Source organism: Ahaetulla prasina, chromosome 3 (assembly GCF_028640845.1).
Source record: "Ahaetulla prasina isolate Xishuangbanna chromosome 3, ASM2864084v1, whole genome shotgun sequence".
Classification (NCBI taxonomy): domain Eukaryota; kingdom Metazoa; phylum Chordata; class Lepidosauria; order Squamata; family Colubridae; genus Ahaetulla; species Ahaetulla prasina.
The window spans coordinates 229,498,780-229,523,564 of NC_080541.1; the positions used below are offsets into that span (position 1 = coordinate 229,498,780).

The window sequence follows — 24,785 nt, forward strand, 5'->3', positions numbered from 1 at the left end:
CCTGGAGGGAGTTCGTTCCAGAGGGTGGGAGCCCCCACAGAGAAGGCCCTTCCCCTGGGTGTCGCCAGACGGCACTGCCTAGCTGACGGCACCCTGAGGAGTCCCTCTCTGTGAGAGCGCACGGGTCGGTGAGAGGTATTTGGTAGCAGTAGGCGGTCCCGTAAATAGCCCGGCCCTATGCCATGGAGCGCTTTAAAGATTGTCACCAACACCTTGAAGCGCACCCGGAAGGCCACAGTAGCCAGTGCAGTCTGCGCAGGATAGGTGTAACACGGGAGCCATGAGGGGCTCCCTCTATCACCCGCGCAGCCGCATTCTGGACTAACTGAAGCCTCCGGATGCCCCTCAAGGGGAGCCCCATGTAGAGAGCATTGCAGTAATCCAGGCGAGACGTCACGAGGGCGTGAGTGACCGTGCATAAGGCATCCCAGTCTAGAAAGGGGCGCAACTGGCGCACCAGGCGAACCTGGTGGAAAGCTCTCCTGGAGACGGCCGTCAAATGGTCTTCAAAAGACAGCCGTTCATCCAGGAGAACACCCAGATTGCGCACCCTCTCCATCGGGGCCAATGACTCGCCCCCAACAGTCAGCCGAGGACTCAGCTGACTGTACCGGGATGCCGGCATCCACAGCCACTCCGTCTTGGAGGGATTGAGCTTGAGCCTGTTTCTCCCCATCCAGACCCGTACGGCTTCCAAACACCGACCACAGTTGAACAGTGGTGGGATTCAACCCATTTTTGCTCCCGGGGGGGTGGGGGTGTGCAGGAGGCTGAGTGGTGCCTGTCACTCCCCCCTGGCCACGCCCACCATGGCCACACCCACCCAGCCGGTCATGAGGGCAGAGAACCAGTTGTTAAATTGTTCGAATCCCACCACCGCAGTTGACTCTCAAATTTCCTTTTACTAAGCAAGTGAGCGTGGTCTCATTTTACGGCCTCCCTTGCCACAATTGTTAAGCGATTAACAGGGCTGTTAATTGAATCCTGCTTCCGCATCGACTTTTGCTGGTCAGAAGGTCGCAAAAGGGGATCACGTGACCCCAAGGCACTGCGACCGTCGTAAATACAAAGCCGGTTGCCAAATGTCCAAATTGAATTCATGGGTGGGACAATGCCTGGGAAAATGTAAGAAAGTGAAAAATCTACCAGAAGTGAATTTAGCTCCCTATCCTGTCCTTTTTTTTCTAGATTTGGGACATCATGGATTATTGCACAGGACCGGAAGTACAAGAGTCCAAATTCGATCTGGGTGAGGAATTTCCGCCCAAGCGGAACCCCTTCCGTGACTTAATCCCAGATTACTGCAGAATTGCTTCAACGTTTTCAGAAGACAGAGCAATCCAGCAGGTTAGCAGAATAACAGAGGAGTTGGGAGGGACCTTGGAGGTCTTCTAGTCCAACCCACTGCTCAGGCAGGAAACCCTATACCATTCTAGACCAATGGCTATCCAATCTCTTCTTAAAAGTTCTTAAGAGTTCTCCACTCCTCTGAATACAACAAAATACCGTATGCCACCAGACTTGAAATCCTGGGTTTAGAAAATTTAGAACTCCGTTGCCTTCGGCATGACCTGAATATAACTCATAGAATCATCTATTACAATGTCCTTCCTGTCGAAGACTACTTCAGCTTCAATTGCAACAATACACGAGCACACAATAGATTTAAGCTTAATGCGAATCGCTCCAATCTTGATTGCAGAAAATATGACTTCAGTAACAGAGTTGTTAATGCTTGGAACGCACTACCTGACTCTGTGGTCTCTTCCCAAAATCCCCAAAGCTTCAACCAAAAACTATCTACCATTGACCTCACCACATTCCTAAAAGGACTGTAAGGGGCGTGCATAAGAGCACCAACGTGCCTACCGTTCCTGTCCTATTGTTTCCTTTTCTTATATCCAATTAATATAGTTATTACATACTCATACTCATATATATACTTATATATTGTATAATTATTTCATGCTTATGCTTATATATACTGTGTGACAAATCAATCAATTAATCAATCAATCAATCAATAAAAGCCTCCAGTGATGGAGCACCTAGAACTTCTGCAGGCAAGTTGTTCCACTGATTAATTGTTCTAACTGTCAGGAAATTTCTCCTTAGTTCCAGGTTGCTTCTCTCCTTGATTAGTTTCCATCCGTTGCTTCTTGTCCTGCCCTTCAGGTATTTCAGACAATAGGTGGACCCCCTCTTCTTTTGTGCCAGCCCCTCAAATATTGGAACCCTGCTATCATGTCACCCCTAGTCCTTATTTTCATTAAACTAAATGATAAATAAACTAAACTAAATGGGCCTCTGTGGCTCAGACTGGTGAGACAGTCTGTTATTAACAGCAGCTGCCTGCAATTAGTGCAGGTTCAAGCCCCACCAGGCCCAAGGTTGACTCAGCCTTCCATCCTTTATAAGGTAGGTAAAATGAGGACCCAGATTGTTGGGGGCAATAAGTTGACTTTGTATATAATATACAAATGGATGAAGATATTGCTTGACATAGTGTAAGCCGCCCTGAGTCTTCGGAGAAGAGCGGGATATAAATGCAAATAATAATAATAATTAAAAAAACTAGCCATATCCAATTCCTGCAAATGTTCTAAATTAGAATAGAATAGAGCTGGAAGGTACCTTGGAAGTCTTCTAGCCCAGCCCCCTGCTCAAGCAGGAGCCACTATATCATTTCAGATAAGTGGCTGTCTCGTCTCTTCTTAAAAACCTCCAGTGTTGAAACACCCATGACTTCTGGTGGCAAGTCGTTCCACTGGTTAATTGTCCTGACTGTTAGGAATTCTCTCCTTAATTCCAGGTTGCTTCTGTCCTTGATTAGTTTCCATCCATTGCTTCTTGTCCTGCCTTCAGGGGCTTTGGAGAATAGCTTGACTTTTGGGGGGCAGCCCCTGAAATATTGGAATAGTGTGATCATGTCACCCTTAGTCCTTCTTTTCATTAAACTAGCCATGCCCAGTTCCTGTATAACTGTTCTTTATATGTTTTAGCCTCCAGTCCCCTAATCTTCTTCGTTGCAACCTCAGTTTTCAGTGCCCAATGAAGAATTGAGCTGATAGTTTCAGCTTTACAAACATCTATTTAATGACCATTCAAAATTACACTGGTGTTAAAAAACATGACTTTAAACTGGTCCTTGCCCTTACGACCGACACAGCATTCACACAGTCAAAATTAGGTGCTTGACAAGCAGCTGCTATACAGGCAAATCCTGGCCTTGCGACCGCAATCGAGACGAAAACTTCTCTCGCTAAGCGAGGCGGTGATTAAGTGACCTTTCCTCCAGTTTACGACCTTTCTTGCCACGGTTGCTAAGTGAATCTCTGAAGTTGTTGTGAACCACAGCGTGGTTGTGAAGCGAATCCAGCTTCCCCCGTAGACTTTGCTGGTCAGGAGATTGCAAAAGGGGATCTCGTGACCTCTGCAACCGACATAAGTTCATGCCAGTTGCCAAGTCTCTGAACTTCGGTCAGGTGAACCATGGAGAAGTTGGAATGGTCGTAAGTGTGCAAAAACGGTCAGAAGTCACTTTTTCCAGTGCTGTTCTTCTTTTTTAAAAAAAATTATTTATGCATTTTTCTTTAACTTTCTTTAACCAAAGGGCCGTAATAGCTCAGGCTGTTAGAAGCCTGTTATTAGAACACAGCAGCCTGCAATTACTGCAGGTTCTAGTTCCACCAGGCCCAAGGTTGACTCAGCCTTCCATCCTTTGTAAGGTAGGTAAAATGAGGACCCAGATTGTTGGGGGGGGCAATAAGTTGACTTTGTAAAAAAATATACAAGTAGAATGAGACTATTGCCTTACACACTGTAAGCCCCCTGAGTCTTCGGAGAAGGGCGGGATATAAATGTAAACAAAAAAAAAAACCTATATAAATATTTAATAGCCAGTGTATTGTCTGGGTCATTTTACATATACATAATAATAGTGGTAATAATATTCTTGTAAAGGTAAAGGTCCCCTCACACATATGTGCTAGTTGTTCCCGACACTAGGGGGCGGCACTCATCTCTTTTTTCAAAGCCGAAGAGCCAGCGCTGTCCGGAGACATCTCCGTGGTCATGTGGCCGGCATGACTCAACGCCAAAGGCGCACAGAACGCTGTTCCCTTCCCACCAAAGGTGGTCCCTATTTTTTCTACTTGCATTTTTATGTGCTTTCGAAACTGCTAGGTTGGCAGAAGCTGGGACAAATAATGGGAGCTCACCCCGTTACACGGCAGCACTAGGGATTCGAACCGCTGAGCTGCCGACCTTTCGATTGACAAGCTCGGCGTTTTAGCCACTGAGCCACCACTTTACTTTTCTTTACTTGTGTACCATAGTATTCTTCCAACTTCTTTCTACCTTTATTATTTAACCATTGATAAAACAAATCCCAAGTTAGAAACTGCTCCATGTCTTCTTTGCCCTTTAACTTTAATGTTAACCTATCCAGTTCTGCACAGTCTAATTTTTTTTAAATTATATTTTCCCCTGAAGGAATTTCCTCATTTTTCCAGTGTTGTGCAAATACAATGATCAAAACATGTAATATTAAATATACATTCCCTCTATTATATTTTTCTGGCAAAATACCTAACAAAAACATTTCTGGCTTTAAATCTATAAGTTGCTTTATCATTTTTTTTTTCTATCCATGCGTGTATTTTTGCCCAAATATTTTTTTTTGCCTTTGGGCAGATCCACCACATGGGATTGTAAGAACCTGGTATCTGGTTGCATTTCCAACCTTTGGCGGACATGTTTTTGAACATCTTTGCTAACCCTGAGCGCAGTTGCAACTTCCAACGGCCACTAAGCAAACCGTTGTAAGTTGAGGACGGACTGGTATTTACGACGGTTGCATCGTCTCATATTTTCCCCCTCCTTTCGTCCAAGGTTTCCTGGTTCCCACAGTGCCTTCCGGCTTCTCTCTTTCCCCGCAGGAATACGAAGGCTGGGTCACCAACCTGATCCCTCCGGTCTGCCTGAGTTCTTGGCGGGGTCACCTGAAAAACATGATCAGCCTCCGATACGTGGAAAAGTTCAAAGCTGTCCTCACAGCCAGCCAAGACTGCACCATTAAACTCTGGCTCTTGACCGGCAGGCACATGGGTATGGAAGGCATTTTCATGGGTCTTGGATGGGAAGTGGGGGAGCTAGCTCGGGTGGGTGAGAAATGGGGTTTCCCCCCAGAGGAGCATTCTCCTAGCTGGTGCATCTCGGCTTGGTTGGTGTTAGTAGGCCCTCTGCTCTACTATCATTAAATGTGTTATGTATTACTGATGATGTTATGTTGTAGTTGCAGTTGTAGTTGTAGTTGTAGTTGTTGTTGTTGTTGTTGTTGTTGTTCTTCTTCTTCTTCTTCTTCTTCTTCTCCTCCTCCTCCTCCTCCTCCTCCTCCCCCCACTCCTCCCCTCCTCCTCCTCCCTATTTCTTCTTCTTCTTCTTCTTCTTCTTCTTCTTCTTCTTCTTCTTCTTCTTCTTCTTCTTCTTCTTCTTCTTCTTCTTCTTCTTCTTCTTCTTCTTCTTCTTCTTCTTCTTCTTCTCCTCCTCCTCCTCCTCCTCCCCCCTCCTCCTCCTCCTCCACTTTCTCTTCCTCCTCCTCCTTTTCTCCTTCTCTATATAAACCCCAATCCTTCTCACACTGATGATGTTGCCTAGTTGGGTCATGAAATGTCAACAAGAAAACAACCACACTCAAAGATCACCAAAGACCCATAGTGATCTCCTCCTCCTCCTCTTGACCCCTTTGACTAAAGAAAAAAATATATAAAAGTACTTTTGTTTCCACCTGGTGCTTGAAGTGTGTATGAAATTTTGATTTCGGGTTTGACCGAGTAGATTGATAGATCTTTACACAAAGGGCTGGTTCATATTATTATGAAAAAAGCAAAAAGTTGTGATTTGATGGTAATGCCTTATTTGACTGCAACAGAGGCAGTCAGAAGTCAGTGTTCGTTTTTCTTATTTTCTTATCCTTCCTCACTTCTCTTCCCCCTCTTCCTCCCCACTCTTTTCCTATTTATTTTTTGTATTGTGTATCTAATTTTATTTTATAACCCAATAAAAATATTAAACTCAAAGAAAAAAAGAGTTTGTTTCTGGGTTGACTCTTAGGGACCTTTGGACAGTCGTTATGGAGTCTGGGGATCTCACACTTAATTCCAGCAGAAGTCCCCGAGGAAATCCGTCACGTGGCATCTCTACACACCCTCAAAGTTCTCAATGAGGGCCGGCAACCACACTGGGAGTGAGTAAATGGACTACTTGGGCCATAATGCACAAGTATATAATGTAGAAGTACAGTATATGTGGTACCTTGCTCAATATCAGTAACTGTGAGAGGGACCTTGGAGTCCTAGTGGACAACCATTTAGATAGGAGCCATCCGTGTGCAGCAGCTGACAAAAAACCCAACACAGTTCTGGGCTGCATAAACAGAGGGATAGAATCAAGATCACGTGAAGTGTTAGTGCCACTTTATAATGCCTTGGTAAGGCCACACTTGGAATATTGCATCCAGTTTTGGTCACCACGATGTAAAAAAGATGCTGAGACTCTAGAAAGAGTGCAGAGAAGAGCAACAAAGATGATTAGGGGACTGGAGGCTAAAACATATGAAGAACGGTTGCAGGAACTGGGTATGTCTAGTTTAATGAAAAGAAGGACTAGGGGAGACATGATAGCAGTGTTCCAATATCTCAAGGGCTGCCACAAAGAAGAGGGACTCAAACTATTCTCCAAAGCACCTGAGGGTAGAACAAGAAGCAATGGGTGGAAACTGATCAAGGAGAGAAGCAACTTAGAACTAAGGAGAAATTTCCTGACAGTGAGAACAATTAACAATTAACCAGTGGAACAAATTGCCTCCAGAAGTTCAGAATGCTCCAACACTGGTTTTAAGTTTTTAAGAAGAGATTGGATAACCATTTGTCTGAAGTGGTGTAGGGTCTCCTGCTTGGGTGCGGGGTTGGACTACAAGATTTCCACGATCCCTTCCAGCTCTGTTATTCAGTGGAACTCTTCAGGACCTCCAGAAGTTGAGGGTGCTCCAACACTGGAGGTTTTCATGAGGAGATCAGACAACCATTTGTCCAAGGTAGTATGGCATCTCCTGCTTGGGCAGGGGGTTAGACTAGAAGACCTCCAAGGTCTCTTCCAAGTCTGTTATTCAGTGGAACGCCTTGCCTCCAGAAGTTGTGGGTGCTCCATCGCTGGAGGTTTTAAAGAAAAGATTGGACCACCAAATGACCGGGATGTTATAATGTCTCCTGCCTTGAGCAGAAAGGTTGGATTAGAAGACCGCTGAGGTCCCTTCCGGCCCTAGGATTCAATGTTCTAAATTCTATGGGACCTTCTTGAGGTGCTCATGGCACATTCCTCCCTCCTTCTTGGTCTCCCCCAGGAGCACCCGCAAAATTGTGAAGACCCTGAGCCAGCAGAAGAGACAGCAATCCCTTCTAATGGGCTTGCTGTCCCCCAAGTCCTCCCTCAGCATCGATGCTGTGGAGAAGATGCAGGATCTCATCCAGAAAGAGACGTGGATGACCCGGTATAACGACGAGCAAATCGAGGCTTCCTTTCAGAGGTGGGAGGAGTCTGGGAAGGTGAGTTTATCTCTCCATCTCCATCTCTAGTCTAGCTCTCTTTTCTCTCTGTCTCTGTCTCTCTCTGTATATCTATTTATCTCTCTATCTCTTTTGTCTCTCTGTCTCTGTCTCTATCATCTATGTCTGTATATTTTCTCTCTCTCTCTCTCTCTCTCTTTCATCTCTTTACCTCTATATTTATCTCTCTCTCTATCTCTCTCTAATCTCTCTAATCTCTCTCTCTATCTCTTTTGTCTCTCTTGTCTTTCTCTCTATCATCTCTGTCTGTATATTCTCTCTCTCTCTCTCTTTCATCTCTTTACCTCTATATTTATCTCTATCTCTATCTCTCTCTAATCTCTCTAATCTCTCTCTCTATCTCTTTTGTCTCTCTGTCTTTCTCTCTATCATCTCTGTCTGTATATTCTCTCTCTCTCTCATCTCTTTACCTCTATATTTATCTCTTTCTCTCTCTCTCTAATCTCTCTAATCTCTCTCTCTATCTCTCTTGTCTCTCTGTCTTTCTCTCTATCATCTATGTCTGTATATTCTCTCTCTCTCTCATCTCTTTACCTCTATATTTCTCTCTCTCTCTCTCTCTCTCGTCTCTCTCTCTGTCTCTATCATCTATGCCTGTATATTCTCTCTCTCTCTCCCTCTCTCATCTTTCTCATCTCTCTCTCTCTCCTCTCTCTAATCTCTCTCTCTCTCTATCCACTCTCTCTCTGTCTAATCTATCTATCTATCTATCTCTCTATCTATCTCTCTCTCTCTCTCTCTCTCTCTCTCTCTCTCTATCTATCTATCTATCTATCTATCTATCTATCTATCTATCTATCTATCATCTATCTATCTATCTTAAGCTATTTTTGTCTGTCTGTCTCTATCATCTTTCTCTTTCTCTTTCTCTTTCTCTCTCTGTGTCTTTCTCTATGTCTGTCTCCCTCTCTCTCTGTCCTGTCTGTCTGTCTGTCTGTCTGTCTCTCATCTATCCATATCTATTTAATTTATTCCCCCCCCCATCTCCCTGATAAGAGTTTCCTGGCTTGTTGGTTGAGAAGGGGAGACATAATTATTTTGTTTTTTCATTTCAAATGTAATCACAACACAAAAATATCAGTCAAGGTAACCCTGTTTCCAGCACTCATATTATCCATTATCCTGGAAAAATTAAATATTTTTAAAATACGTATCAATTAAATATTTTAATATTTAAGGGGAAAATTGTAGCTTGGTGTTAAAGGAGGCAAAATGTATGTGGGAGACAATACAGGTAGTCCTCCACTTATGACAGTTCATTTAGTGACCATTCAAAGTTACAACGGCACTAAAAAAAGTGACTTATGACCATTTCTCACACTTACGACCATTGCTGCATCCCTGTAGCTCTCGTGATCCAAATTCAGACACTTGGCAACTGGTTTGTATTTATGATGGTCACAGGGTTATAGAATAGAATAGAATAGAATTTTATTGGCCAAGTGTGATTGGACACACAAGGAATTTGTCTTGGTGCAGATGCTCTCAGTGTACATAAAGAAAAGATACATTGATCAAGGTACAACACTTGCAACACAATTGATGGTCAATATATCAATATAAATCATAAGGATTGCCAGCAACAAGTTACAGTCATACAGTCATAAGTGGAAAGAGATGGGTGATGGGAACGATGAGAAGATTAATAGTAGTGCAGATTTAGTAAATACCGTATATACTCGAGTATAAGCCGAGTTTTTCAGCACATTTTTTGTGCTGAAATCCTAAACTTATACCGGGTCTGGCTTATACTCGAGTTTTTTTTTTAAGCCCTCGGCTTATACTCGTATATCTGACTTATACTCGAGTTTTTTTCTTTTTCACATTTGCGGACGGAAGCCCTGCCGGTGCAGTGAGAGGGCGGGCGGGGAGCCGCCAGCCTTCTCAGCTGAGGGAGGAGGTTTCCCCAACCGTGGTGCCTCATTTCCACCTTATACTGAGTCCCAGTTTACCCCAGTTTTGGGGTGGGGACCTCGGCTTATACTCGGATCGGCTTATATTCGAGTATATACGGTAGTTTGACAGTGTTGAGGGAATTATTTGTTTAGCAGAGTGATGGCCTTCGGGAAAAAACTGTTCTTGTGTCTAGTTGTTCTGGTGTGCAGTGCTCTATAGCGTCGTTTTGAGGGTAGGAGTTGAAACAGTTTATGTCCAGGATGCGAGGGATTTATGACCTTCGGACACTTAATGACCGTGTGACTAACTTAATAACTGCAGTGATACACTTCACAATGGCGAGGGCTACCTGTATTTAAATTTAGAACCTGCCTGATTTTAGAACGGCTACAGGTGGCTTAGATTTTACAAAAAAAACCCCAGAAAACAATAAAAAGATGTTATTTATTCAGATGTAGGCGAAGGAATGCTAGAAATGGGGGGGGGGTGTTGGAGTCAAAAGAGCCATCAGCCAAGAATCCCTGCATGGCTACAAATTAAGCCCAACCTACCTTGAATTCCTTGGATTTCTATCTCATGCCTAGCAGCTGCCTATTGTTAATTGAGAAGATTCCTGTGCATTGCCACGATTAGCAGTAAATCAATTTCATTGGGCCTTCACCTGTGGACCTGATCTTTCGCACCTGACACCGGGAAAGTCACACTCCATAAGTACATAAGCTCTACCAGCACCCTACTAACCGATTAACAGAGTTGGAAGGGACCTCATAGGTCATCTAGTCGAACCCCCCCACCCTCCCAAGCAGTTAGAAGCTAAGCTACTACAGTTCGGGTGAGAACAATCAAGACCTCTGGAACATCACTAGGGTGAGAGGTTTCAAGAAGCTGTTGGAGATCACCAGCAGAAAAGATTAGGAGAAAACTGGTGGTAGGTCTGAATTAGAATAGAATAGAATAGAATTACAGAAGATCACTCAATCAATCACTCAATCACCCAATCAATCAGAATAGAACTGGAAGGGACCTTGGAGGACTTCCAGTCAAGCCCCCTGATCAAGTAGGAGACCCTCCAGAAGTTGCCTCCAGAAGTTGTGGCTGTTCCATCACTGGAAGTTTTAAAGAAGAGATTAGATAACCATTTGCCTGAAGTGGTGTAGGGTTTCCTGCCTAAGCAGGGGGTTGGACTAGAAGATCTCCAAGATCCCTTCCAACTCATTTCATTTCATTCATTTCATTTCATTTATTTGATTTTTATACCGCCCTTCTCCCGAAGGACTCAGGGCGGTGTACAGGCAAATAAAAACAGACAAGACAATATTCTATAAAATGCACGATTAAAAAACTTATTATAATTTGCCTAAAAATTTAAAATATATAGAAATTAAAACCCCGTTTAAAATTAATAATAAAAACTATAAAATCCGTAAAATTTAAGCCAGCCCCACGCGAATAAAAAGGTATGTCTTCAGTTCGCGGCGAAAGGTCCGAAGGTCAGGTATTTGGCGTAAACCCGGGGGAAGTTTGTTCCAGAGTGTGGGAGCCCCCACAGAGAAGGACCTTCCCCTGGGGGCCGCCAGCTGACATTGCTTGGCGGACGGCACCCTGAGAAGTCCCTCTCTGTGAGAGCGTACGGGTCGGTGGGAGGCATATGGTAACAGTAGGTGGTCCCGTAAGTACCCAGGCCCTAAGCCATGGAGCGCTTTAAAGGTCATAACCAAAACCTTAAAGTGCACCCGAAAAGCCACAGGTAGCCAGTGCAGTCTGCGCAGGAGCGGTGTTACGTGGGAGCTACGCGTAGCTCCCTCTATCACCCGCGCAGCTGCATTCTGGACTAGCTGAAGCCTTCGAGTGCACCTCAAGGGGAGCCCCATGTAGAGAGCATTACAATAATCCAAGCGAGAGGTAACGAGTGCGTGAGTGACTGTGCACAAGGCATCCCGATCAAGGAAGGGGCACAACTGCCGAACCAGGCGGACCTGGTGGAAGGCCCCCCTGGAGACGGCCGTCAAATGGTCTTCAAACGACAGCCGCTCATCCAGGAGGACACCTAAGTTGCGCACCCTATCCTTTGGGGCCAATAACTATTCTATTCTATTCTATTCTATTCTATTCTATTCTATTCTATTCTATTCTATTCTATTCTATTCTATTCTATTCTATTCCAGACAAATGGCTGTCCAATCTCTTCTTAAAAGCCTCCAATGATGGAGCACCCATAACTTCTTTTTTTTTTCATAAAAAAGTTTTATTTTTACAATCATATCAAACAGCTCATCCAATGTACAGTTATATACAATTAGTCGGGCTTGCCCAGTCACCACCCCCCTTTTTAACACTCTTCCCTCTTCTACCTTCTTCTACTTTCCAGACCTTCCTCTCCTTCTCTTATCTACATCCTGTCCTCCCTCCACCCTACACCTTCCTTCTCCCTCTTCTACCCCTCTTCCTTCCTCTTCTCCTCTTTCCTACCTCCTACTCTCTCCTCTTTTCTCCCTCCCCACCGTTCTAAAATGGTAACTGGGCAGACCCGACCCTACATTAATTATATTTATACATCTTCAATAATCCCTGTACATTAATCATCACTCCATCTCTACCCTCAATCCCCCAATTCCCCTCTCCCTTACCCCCCACCCCGACTTCCCAGAACAAAATGCAGGGTATCAAAACTAACAATCATAATCCAAAATAATTCCTAAATTATAATCTCTAGTCACTCCACACATAATCACATAACATCCATAACTTCTGAAGACAACTTCTGGTTAGTTGTCCTCACTGTTAGGAAATTTCTCCTTAATTCCAGGTTGCTTCTCTCCTTGATGAGTTTCCATCCATTGTTTCTTGTCCTGCCTTCTGGTGCTTTGGAGAATAATTTGATCCCCCTCTTTTTTGGGGCAGCCCCCTCAAATGTTGGAAGACTGCTATCATGTCAGCCCTAGTCCTCCTTTTTTTCTAGACTGGCCATACCCAATTCCTGAAACCGTTCTTCATACATATTAGTCCTCCGGCCTTTAATCATCTTAGTTGCTCTTCTCTGCACTTTTTCCAAAGTCTCAACATCTTTTTTGTAATGTGTTAAGCAATGAGTAACGTATCTTTTTTTTTTATTGAAAAAGTTTTAAAAAACAAAAACATTTCCCCCCCTTTCCCCCCCTCCCAGAAAACCCCTTCCCCCTCCCTTCCCACCCTCCCCTGGCTTCCCGGGTCAATCACAAGGTATTGTTATACATAAACCAAACATAGAGTAAAATTTTCCCTTCTAATCCAATTAACCTCATCTAAACCTTTTCATCTCCCAACCCCCTCCCCATTACATAAAATAATACTTCCTAATTATTCAAAGGCAATCTGATATTTCTTAATCTGATATCTGTTTTGTAGATAATCAATCCATTTTTTCCATTCAATTAAATATCTTTCCTGCGTATTGTCTTTTAAAAAAGCTGAGATTTTAGCCATCTCAGCCAAATTAATGACTTTCAGTATCCATTCTTCTATTGTAGGTACCTCTTCTTTCTTCCAGTATTGTCCAATCAACAGTCTTGCTGCTGTTATTAAATTCAGAATCAGTTTAGTTTCAATTCCTGTACAATCCGTTATAATTCCCAAAAGGAAAAATTGCGGCAGGAATTTTATCATCTTCTTCAGTACATTTTGAATAATCCACCAAATTCTTATCCAAAAGGCCTTAATTTTCTTGCAAGTCCACCAAATATGAAAATATGTAGCGTCATCACAATCACACCTCCAACATTGAGTAACGTATCTTGATTTGTCTATCCTCCACCTGCAGAAAAGTGACATTCTGGGCCATGCCTACAAGCAGAAGGCCCGCCGGCCTATGCTGAAGCAGCTTCCAGAGGTGAAGGCCTCAGTGGCCAACAAGGACCAGGTGAGGAGACAAAAGGGAGCTTTGAATGAAGGTGGAGACTTCAGAACTTCTCTTGGAGGGTCAACATGTCACATGAGCCAACTTCCGGAGTGGGCGGGGACTTCACCGATGTTCCTGGTCCCACCACCTGCTAAAGCTTCCAGAGATCATTTCTGGTTCAAGGTTTTGTGTTTTGTTGTCACTGAATGGAAGGTTTGTGATAGGATTTTGGAATCCTTGATGCTCTCTGATCTTGGTTGGGTTTTTTTTTGCAGATGTTTTGTTACCGTACTAGGTAACATCATCAGTGCTAGAAGGGAGAGAGGGTTGTGGAGAAGAGGAGGAGGAGGAGGAGGAGGAAGAGGAGGAGGGGGTGGGGGAGAAGGAGGGAGGAGAACTGTTGGGTTCCACTTAGTGCCCTCTGAGCTTGGACCTTTCCTTGAAGATGTTTCATTACCAAACTAGGTACTGTCATCAGTGTCAGTAAGAAGTGGGATTGAGGCAGTGGTTTTTTTACTACCGGTTCTGTGGGCGTGGCTTGGTGGGCATGGCTTGGTGGGCGTGGCAGGGGAAGGATACTGCAAAATCCCCATTCCCTCCCCACTCCTGGGGGAAGGATATTGCAAAATTTTCATTCCCACCCACTGTGGGGCCAAAATTTCCGCTACTGGTTCTCCAGAACCTTTTAGAACCTGCTGGATTTCATCTGTGGATTGATTGAGGAGGAGGAGGATAACCGTGGAGTCCTTGAGGCTCTCTTGAGCTTGGTTTTCTTACAGACATTTCTCCCAAAGGTGCTTTTTTCAAGAGGCAACTGGACTTTCTTGTTTGTACTTTTGAAGACGTTTCACTTCTCATCCAAGAAGCTTCTTCAGCTCTGACAGGACAGTGGGGAAGGGAAGGATTTCTACTCCTTGCAGACAGCTGGTCATTTGCATCCTTTCTGAGAGTCATTGAGGCCACTTGGAGATTTACCTGTGTCCTCAGGGTCACCTGAGTGGTGCAAATGGGTGTGGAGCCTTCTTGGAACTGCTGAAAGGAGCTGCGTTGTAGACTGGAGGTAGATGATATCTTATCCCTCTCCCTCTGTTGAGAGAGGGGCTGTTCAGTTTGGACATAGGAGGCCTCTTTGACTCCTCTTCCAAACTAGCAGTCCTCTCTGTCCAAAATGTGGACTTTGCTGTCTTCAGAAGAGTGGCATTTGAAGTGCAGATGGATGTGTTCTGACCCAGGCTCCCTTAAAAAGCAGGAAGCAGAGTCTTGGTCCGGGCAAAATCTCTTTTATTTACATAATTGTGAATTCCTTTCATTCACAGTCTGCACGGCCTGTCTAAACAGTCTTTCAGAGGAATATTTATCAACACAGAGCTTATCTTGTTTGGCAAACTGCCACGTAACTTGTTTCCAAACGCAGTACAAGGCAAAACTTTTTTTTTTTAAATTTGCATTTATATCCCGCCCTTCTCCGAAGACTCAGGGCGGCTTACACTGTGTCAAGCAATAGTCTTCATCCATTTGTATATTTATATACAAAGTCAACTTATTGCCCCCAACAATCTGGGTCCTCATTTTACCTACCTTATAAAGGATGGAAGGCTGAGTCAACCTTGGGCCTTGTGGGGCTTGAACCTGCAGTAATTGCAAGCAGCTGCTGTTAATAACAGACAGACTTAGCAGTCTGAGCCACAGAGGCCTTGGCACAGAGTCTCTCAGAGTCACAGAATGAAAGAATTGTTTCCTGCAAAAGCCCTTTCCCCGTTTGCTCCCCTTTTGTTTCCTATGGGAGGGCCAATGATCTCCAAGGTTTGGCTTTACTCCTGAGTCGACCCTGCTTTCTAAATTGTTCTTGCTTTCTGGCAGCTCTGCGCATGTGCACACTGGGAACGGGCTCCAGCTGTTCCACTGCCTCACTGCTGTCTAACTTCCTCTCTGCCTCCAACGCAGAGCCCTCGTCTGAGCTTTCCTCAGCCCCCAGGACTGGCCCAAGTTCCTCTCCAACCTCCTCACGGTCCAACTCTGCTGCCAGCTCCACTGGCTACCAGTGGGCCACAAACAGGATGGCTGAATCTAGTCATATGTAGTCTTAGTTCTCCTATTTTGTGCCACACGTTTGTGAAATGGCTGTTTTGTTTCCCCAACGTACAGATCTGCACATGGTTCACTGCATTGTACTGCATATACCAGGTTGCTCAGTACAGGACCAAGTTATTTGAAGGACCGACTTTTTCCCAGTCACATCTACCGGACTGTGGACTGTTCAGTTTGGACACAGATGGCCTCTTTGACCCCTCTTTCAAACCAGAGGTCCTCTCTGTCCAAAACGTGGACTTTGCTATCTTCCAAAGAGTGGCCTTTGTCTTCTAAATGCAGATGGGCTGCTGAATTCAGTCCTGATGGAATGGAAGTATAGATCCTTCCCTTCCCTACCATCCGGTCAGAGCTGAAGAAGCTTCTTGGATGAGAAGCGAAACGTCTTCCAAAAAACCCCAGAAAGTCCAGTTGTTGCTGCTTCAAAAAAAAAAAAAAAAAGGCACCTTTGGCTTTAGAGGTTTAAGTTGCAGCAGGTGTAACTATGTTTTCTTTCCTCAGCCGCGGATCTACCACTGTATCCAGTACACGGACCTTCACCCGTTGATTAGTCCCCAAATTCCCGACGTTTTGGCGGAAGCCCAACAGATGCAGGCTTTGGCCGACATCAAAGGTCTCCGGAAGGGCAAACGATGGATGGCCTTGACTGGCGTCATGAAGCCCACTGTGAAGAACATGATGCTACGCAGGAACGCCCTCGTGGTCAAGGAGTGATTCCCTCAACCCAAAAGTTCAGGAGCTCAGACTTGCAACTCTTTCCAGGCCCGATCCGGCCCTGTCTCCAAATCCCTGTGGAAGACTTTTTGCAAAAGGGTTTTAAGCGGCCGAAGGTTGAAAATAAACAGGAGTAGTGAAGGTTCCACGGCTTGGGATGGTCTCTCTGGCCCAAGGGAGGGTGGAGGAGGGTCCCTGCTGGAAAAGGCCATTCGGGGCTGATGCATAAGGGAGCCAGAGATTCTAGAGCAGGTGTTTAGAGGGAGGGGCTTATGACCCATTTCGAAGGGAAAATGGGCTGGTCGATTTTCTCCATGGTTTCAAAGTTTTATTAGTTTATCAGAATATAAAATATAGGTAGTTCTCAGAATGACAGTTCTTGGAATGGACCTTAGAGGTCTTCTAGTCCAACCTCTCCTCCTCTCCTCTCCTTTCCTCTCCTCTCCCTTCCTCTTCCCTCCTTTCCTTTCCTTTCCTTTCCTTTCCTTTCCTTTCCTTTCCTTTCCTTTCCTTTCCTTTCCTTTCCTTTCCTTTCCTTTCCTTTCCTCTCTCCTCTCCCTCCCTCCCTCCTTCCTTCCTTCCTTCCTTCCCTTCCTTCCTTCCTTCCCTTCCTTCTCTTCTCTCTCCTCTCCTCTCCTCTCCTCCTCTCTCCCTCCCTCCCTCCCTCCCTTCCTTCCCTTCTCTTCTCTCTCTCTTCTTTTCTCTTCCTCCCTCCTCTCTGCTCCTCTCCCCTTCTCTCCTCTCCTCTCTCCTCCCCTCCGCTTCTTCTCTTCTCTTCTCTTCTCTTCTCTTCTCTTCTCTTCTCTTCTCTTCTCTTCTCTTCTCTTCTCTTCTCTCTCTCTCCTCTCCTCTCCTCTCCTCTCCTCTCTCTCTCTCCCTCCCTCCCTCCTTCCCTTCCCTTCCCTTCCCTTCTCTTCTTCTCTTCTCTTCTCTCTTCTCTTCTCTCTCTCTCTCTCTCCCTCCCTCCTCTCCTCTCCCTCCCTCCTCCCCTCCCTCCTCTCCTCCTCCCCTCCTCTCCTCTCCTCCTCTCTCCTCTCCTCTCCTCTCTCCTCCTCTCCTCTCCTCTCCCTCCCTCCCTCCCTCCTTCCTTCTCTTCTCTCCTCTTCTCTTCTCTCTTCTCTTCAAGTCTTTTCCTTCCTCCCTCCTCTCTGCTCCTCTCCCTCCCTCCTCTCCCTTCCTCTGCTTCTTCTCTTCTCTTCTCTTCTCTTCTCTTCTTCTCTTCTCTTCTCTTCTCTTCTCTTCTCTTCTCTTCTCTTCTCTTCTCTTCTCTTCTCTTCTCTCCTCTCCTCTCCTCTCCCCTCCCCTCCCCTCCCCTTCCCTTCTCTTCTCTTCTTCCTCCCTCCTCTCTGCTCCTCTCCCCTTCTCTCCTCTCCTCTCCCTCCCTCCTTCCTTCTCTTCTTCTCTTCCTCCCTCCTCTCTGCTCCTCTCCTTCTCTTCTCTTCTCTTCTCTTCTCTTCTCTTCTCTTCTCTTCTCCTCTCCTCTCTTCTCTTCTCTCTCCTCTCTCTCCTCTCCTCTCCTCTCCTCTCCCCTCCCCTCCCCTCCCCTCCCCTCCCCTCCCCTTCCTTTCCTGATTATGGCTAGATCCTAACCGTCACTGCTTGTAGAGATGGGTTGTCCATTTTCAGGTGTGTTCAAATAATGCCTGGACAGCAACCTATCTGGGTTATTTAAACTCCCACCCAGGGCAAGGGGTTGGATTGAGTAACTTCAGCAGCCCTTGGGTGAGATAAAAAGAGTGAGCAAAGCCTGTGTTGGAAGAAATATCCATCTGGGTTCAGTTCCAAGTGGGGACAAAGACACTGGAAACATGGAGACTGCTTGGAAAGATGGTTTAATGGTGGTCAGGATCACATGGCTTGAGTTCCTGAACAGAAAAGGGCTGAGATCCTGTGTGCTCCCTGGTTTTATGCTTTTTCTGAGCTTTGAACTTTCTGGGGCACAGGAAGAGTATCCTGATTGGTTGTCAGACTCCCAGGGGGTGGGGGTCTTAGCTAGCCTTGCTGGCTGTCTCTCAAGCTTGCTTGAGCCTTGCCATGTGATGAGTTTCAGTTGCTAGATGGGTAGGGGCTAATCCTATCTTTGTCATGTAGACAATGGACTGGCTCAGGCCTTAATGGCTCATTGACAAAGGTTGGGTGGAGCTCCTTTGTCTTTAAAACATGTTTCTCCATTTCTCATCCAGGAAATAATATTCTGCTTTTAAATATTTCCTAGAATATTTCATTCTTCTAGGGGGGGGGGGTGCTAAATTCCTACAATCCCTACTTTTTTTTTTTTTCAAAACATGAGTTTTGAAACATGCTCTTGGCAAAAATTAAAATTGATCAAATCAATGGGTGCTTTTAATTTTTCTGATGCAAAGGAAGCCATTGATAGAGACAACAGAAAAAAGATTCCTTCAGTGGCTCCCAAAAGCTTTCAACCATGAAGGTCTAGCAGCCAGGGGAAAAGGTCTGGTAAGAATTTTACAGTATCCAATTTTCTATGTCAATTAATTTCAGCTGTTAGATATCACTTTCTGAGAGCTTCCAGTCAGGTCAAGCAAGCACACATCCCAAAATTTTCACAGCCATGGTTTTCCTTTAAATTACAGGCTGTCCATTTCCAAGGGTTGGTTACTGAACCTGCCCTAGCTCTTACTTAAGTCTATCCAAGAGTCCAAATTGAGGTTAATCAGTGTGCAATCCAGGCTTTTTCCTTTCTTTCTTTTTTTTTAAAAAAATTATACACAATGAGCCCTGGGACTTCTACTCATGAGACCACCAGTGCAACATATCTTGCTTTACTGGGCAACTGGGCAGCATCATTTGTGAGTCATAGTCAGGGCTTGGGTTTTGGATATCACTTTTTCTGCTATCTCTTCAAGAGAGGAATTGCCTGAGGGGATGCCTCCCCATGGAATTAGCAGGAGATCTGACTCCTTGGGCTTTTAGTGCCACAGAGCGAAAATCAACTTAAAAGTCTTGTGTGGAGGTAAGTGAAGGGAATAGTTTCAGTCTAATTCTGAATGGTGTTTCTCTCTGTGTGTGCCTGTGTATGCAGCTATTTTTACAATACAGGCAATACAAACAATACAAACATGCTGGACAAATTTCCTACCATTAGACAGAAATCTAAGGTGTTCAGAACTTGCTGTGGTAGCCACTCAAATACAATCCTTACATGAGTACTTTAGACTGATTACAATGTAAATGAGACAAGAAAGAAAACCTTACAATGAATTTCCACCTCCCCATAGTCTTTCCAGTTGTCTTCTGGGAATTGAAAACAGTCTTTTAGTCTTTACTTGTACATATCAGGGTCCTTTTTTCATGTCTGCTGGGTAGCATGCTTGTTGGTCAGTCAGGTTTGGAAAGGTCTGCTCCAATCTGGTTGCTGTGATGACTTTCAGTGGGGGCTGGATTCAAACTCAATTCCTGGCTCCAACAAATGGAAGGTCTCCTCTGGGGGCAGCATCTGGAACCATGTGCTCTGCTTCCACAGTTGCAGAGTCATCTTTTCAGGGCTGAAATACATTAGAACAGAATCTCCTCCCCACTTTTGTGGGTAATCTTCTCAGGAAAGGCATTGTAACAGGATTAAAAAGGTGGGGGGGAAGATATCTTGCAGGCAGAGTTTGAAAAGATACAACACATCAATATTGCAGTTACTAAAAGATAATGCAGTTTCAACAAAATGGAGACACAACTGATGAGAAAGAAAAAAAAACTGGATTCACATGCTTCAAGAAGAGGTAAAATCATTTAAACACACAGTAAATGCAAACTGAATTTTTTTTTTCTCTTGTAAGTGAACTTAAAACGTTTCCTCATAAACTTATCTTGTAAGTGAACTTAAAATGTTTCCTTATAAACTTGAGTTGTTACTTTAAGATAAAGAGAGGGAAGGAGACAAAAGCAGAAATGAAAAGTTCTTTGTACCCAGTTTCCGGTGGCCACACGAAAACAGGGTAAAGGCTCTTTCTTTCTTTTTTTTCTCTCTCTCTTTTCCCTATTTTCATTGTTTCAACCTTTTGTTTTTGTTTTTCCCTAACAATTTAAAATTCTTGTCTCTAGAGATCAGATACATTTTACAGTTACAATTACTTCAAGGGCCCACAAAGACAGACATACACACATAAAAAACAAGGAGGACAAAGAGAGGAAAACAAAACTCTGAGATTTACACACAAACTGATCATTCCCGCCATAAATCTCAGTTAAATTAGGGAAGGCACAAACCTTAACAGACAGACCACATGGTTCCATAGAAGACAGAGAAAGAGACAAACAAACAAACAAAACAAACAAAAACCCAAACATTCCTATTTATATATTTCCCTTTTCTTTTAAGTACCTTTATTTAGCCAAATTTGTTTCCTATTCTCATCTCTTAGCAAAGTCCATTTTTCACATAGTTTCCTCAACTTCTTTTTTCGCATACCAGGCAAAACTGGCAGCCTGCGGGCATCTCAGGCCCCAAGCAGGTTTTCCAGGGATTTCCTCCACCCTCGAGCTACAGCTTCCCATGTTTTCCTCTCCGATGTGAGGTTTTATTTTTCACTTTGGCTTAGCCGGGTGGACCCTCCTACAGTTTTCAGAAAAAAAAGTTCTGGGAAGGACTTCGACTCCCTTCTGTCGAAGTATTGGCCCCTTCCTGTTAAGGGAGCTTCGTTTTGGATCAAAAAGGTGATCCCAGAGGACCTACTGCCCCTCCAGCAGGTACGAGCACCTCCTCAACACTGCTTCCTGCTTCCTTTTTCGCATACCAGGCAAAACTGGCAGCCTACGGGCATCCAGGGCCCCAAGCAGATTTCCTGCTTTTTTCGCTTACCAGGCAAAGCTGGCAGCCTGCGGGCATCCCGGGCCCCAAGCAGATCTCCTGCTTTTTTTTTCGCTTCCCATGATCCTCGGAATGTGAGGCTCACTTTGTCATAGCCGGGTACTCCCGCAGTTTCACAAAGGCCAGGCCATTCCTTGAGTGTGGGGCAACCTGGCCTCTATTTGGCTTCCACATGCCAGGATCTGCCTGGCTGCCAGGCTGTGGTGCCCCTGATGGCATTGAGCTGAATTGCGTCTTGACCTCATCATACTGACGTCTGTCCCGGTCCTCTGCGGCACCGGCTGGCTTTTCATTCACCACCATTGTTCCTGACTTTGATCTTTTGAGCTTGGCAACGGGCGGCCAAGCGTTGGTGATGGATATCAGGGCTTTAGTAAGGCCACACCTGGAATCCTGCATCCAGTTTTGGATGCCACATTACAAAAAAGAGGTTGAGACTTTGGAAAATGTGCAAAGAAGAGCAACTACGGTGATTAGAGGGCTGGAGACAAAAAAATATGAAGAACGATTGCAGGAATTGGGTGTGTCTAGTCTGATGAAAAGAAGGACCAGGGGTGACATGATCCCAGTATTTGAGGGGCTGCCACAAAGAAGACGGGGGTCGATTTATTTTCCAAAGCACCTTCAGGCAGGACAAGAAACAATGGATGGAAACTAACCAAGGAGAGAAACAAACTGGAATGAAGGAGAAACTTCCTGACAGCAAGAACAATTAACCAGTGGAACTGCTTGCAACCAGAAGTTGTGGATGTTTCATCACTGGAAGTTTTAAAGAAATGGTTGGGACAGCCATTTGTCTGAAATGGCATATAGAGTGTCCTGCTTGAGCAGGGTTTGGACTAGAAGACCTCTAAGGTCCCTTCCAGCTCTGTTGTGATTGACTGATAGGGTAGCCCAATGGCTTCCTTGGATGCCTGACAGCACCCATTCCTCTTGAGAGATGCCCAGAGATCTTGGGTGGGGACTGGTGGTCAGTGAAGAAGCATTTGGGAGGGAGAAGGAAGGTGTTCTGTCCCCCCACCTCAGTCCAGGAAGCACGAGAAAATGACTCAGTTAGCCGGCAATTGAGTCCATGGCAGCTATCAGCTCTGGCAGCAACCCAGCGAGCGTCTGCCAAGGTTTTTCTGTTATCTTTCTTGATGCCGGCGTGTCAACCAGGAAGTCAGGAATAAACAGCACTTCAGCTCAAATTCTCTCCAGGCAGTTTGATTTGTTCGTCACGAAGCAGTAGAGCAGCCCCTCCTGCTTTTATACCCTATGGGGTGTGGGTCCGTGACTCAGCACTTTCTAGGCCTGCCCCACCCCTGCTTCTGTTGTTCCCGCCTCTCTTGTCTATGAAACCTGGGATCTAACCAGGACTGATTGTCCTCAGCTGGGTCTGGAAGCGTTTCCTGGGCGGGGGGAGATACAGGAGACGGAGGCCTCGTCACCTCTTCCACCTGGCCTGCCTCTGGCTCCTGGAGCTGAGCCAGAGAGGCCGGCCCTGCGGAGGGGAGCCCTGACGGCCCTTCCCCCTCACTCTCTGAGTCACTTTCTGGCAGGGGGCCAGGCCCAGGGGTGCAGGGGGCAGGGCTGGAGCCACAACAGAAGGCCACAAATGTGACCTCATGCAGGACGGCTGTTCTGTGCAAGAGGGAGGCTCATGAAGATGTTTGGGGACTGGATATTTTGGCCAAATGCCTTGCAGACGACAGCTGTATAAATCCTTCCCTTCCCCACCATCCAGTCAGAGTTGAAGAAGCTTCTTGGACGAGAAGTGAAATGTCTTCAAAGAAAAACCAGAAGGTCCTGATGCCTTTTGAAATAGCACCTCTGAGATATCTTCACCATGCTTGTCCTCCAGTGATATCAATTCTCAACTTCCCGAATGATGGACCTGCCCTTTCCTGGTAGTCTCCCATCCTAATGCTTTTTAAGTTTCTAGCAAATCTACACGGGTGAACCCATGAAATCAAGAGTATTTAGGCTTGACTGGACTGGGAGCAAGAAGTCTCTCACTCTATCACCAGGTCGAAGTGGAAGCTATGACCACTTCTGGATTCCCCTCCACCCAGGTCCTGCAAGATGGGTAGAAAAAATGGTAGAAGCCCTTTCAGGACAACCTTCTTGCGAAGATGATAATCTGCCCAACATGTTTTTCCAAGAGCAAATGGGCTGCTGGCCTCCAATGGTTGCTTCATCTTGGCTTAGACCCAAAATGAAAAGCAGAAAAGAAAGGAGCGGTCCCATCTTGCTCCACAGGTGTCCAGAGATATTACTCAGCCTCAACCTGTTCTCCAAAGCACCTGAAGGCAGGACAAGAAGCAACGGATGGAAACTAAGCAAGGAGAGAAAGCAACCTGGAATTAAGGAGACGCTTCCTAACAGTGAGGACAATTCACCAGTGGAACGGCTTGCCTCCAGAAATTGTGTGTGCTCCAGCACTGGAGGTTTTTAAGAAGAGGTTGGATGGCCATTTGTCCAGAATGGTACAGAATGGAGCAGGGGGTTGGACTAGAAGACCTCAAAGGTGCCTTTCAGTCCTACGATTCTATTATAATCCGTGGAAAAGCTTGCCTACAGAAGTTGTGGGTGCTCCAACAACACTGGTGGTTTTCAAGCCAATTGGACGGCCATTTATCCAGAATGGTACAGGGTCTCCTGCTTGAGCAAGGGGGGGGTGTCAGACTAGAAGACCTCACAAGGCCCCTTCCCACTCGGTTATTCCGCTCTGATCTTCTCTGGAGTAAGGCTCTGTCATCCCCACACGAGTGAGGGCTTCTCTTAGGCACACCCTCTGCATTGTTGGCTCCGTTCTCCAGCTCCCTTGTGCTATATAAGAACACTTCGTTTCCGGCTGAGCGAGGTCTGGGGAAGGCAGCCACCGACGGTCAGATCGAGATCAAACAGATCTGCAAGAGGTGTAGAGGGAACCTCTGGAGGTAGAACATCCCAATCAACACTTTCAAACCCCAAGGTTGAACCAATAGATAGATAATAGATAATGGAATTCTTTATTGGCCAAGTGTGATTGGACATACAAGGAATTTGTCTTGGTGCATATGCTCTCAGTGTAGATAAAAGAAAAGATGCATTCTCAAGAACCATATGTTACAACACTTAATGATAGTCACAGGGAAACACTCAATATAAATCTTAAGGATACCAGCAACAAGGTTGCAGTCATACAGTCATAAGTGGGAGGAAAAGTTTAATAGTAGTGCAGATTTGGTAAATAGTTTGACAGTGTTGAGGGAATTATTTGTTTAGCAGAGTGATGGCGTTCGGGGAAAAAAATTGTTCTTGTGTCTAGTTGTTCTGGTGTGCAGTGCTCTATAGCATCGTTTTGAGGGTAGGAGTTGAAACAGTTTATGTCCTGGATGCGAGGGGTCTGTAGATATTTTCACGGCCCTCTTCTTGATTCGTGCGGTATACAGGTCCTCAATGGAAGGCAGGTTGGTAGCAATATTGTTTTTTCTGCGGTTCTAATGATCCTCTGAAGTCTGTGTTTTTCTTGTTGGGTTGCAGAACCGAACCAGACAGTTATAGAGGTGCAGATGACAGATTCAATAATTCCTCTGTAGAACTGGATCAGCAGCTCCTTGGGCAGTTTGAGCTTTCTGAGTTGGCGCAGAAAGAACATTCTTTGTTGTGCTTTTTTGATGACGTTTTTGATGTTGGGTGTCCATTTTAGGTTGTAAGATATGGTAGAACCTAGAAATTTGAAGGTCTCTACTGTTGATACTGTGTTGTCTACTATTGTGAGAGGTAGGAGTACGGGAAAGTT

At 45.2% G+C, this 24,785-nt stretch overlaps 1 protein-coding gene across 1 annotated transcript in view; it reads left to right on the forward strand.

The window, feature by feature from the left end:
- Positions 1-16,325, forward strand: part of EFCAB8 (EF-hand calcium binding domain 8) — a 45,295-nt gene extending 28,970 nt beyond the window's left edge. Inside the window, exons 15-20 of the mRNA XM_058176723.1 lie at positions 1,189-1,347; positions 4,941-5,109; positions 6,115-6,247; positions 7,403-7,604; positions 13,318-13,416; positions 15,985-16,325. Of these exons, the coding sequence (XP_058032706.1) occupies positions 1,189-1,347; positions 4,941-5,109; positions 6,115-6,247; positions 7,403-7,604; positions 13,318-13,416; positions 15,985-16,197 (975 nt within the window). The 3' untranslated portion in view covers positions 16,198-16,325. The remainder of the gene's footprint in view (positions 1-1,188; positions 1,348-4,940; positions 5,110-6,114; positions 6,248-7,402; positions 7,605-13,317; positions 13,417-15,984) is intronic.
- The last annotated feature ends 8,460 nt before the right edge of the window (positions 16,326-24,785 follow it).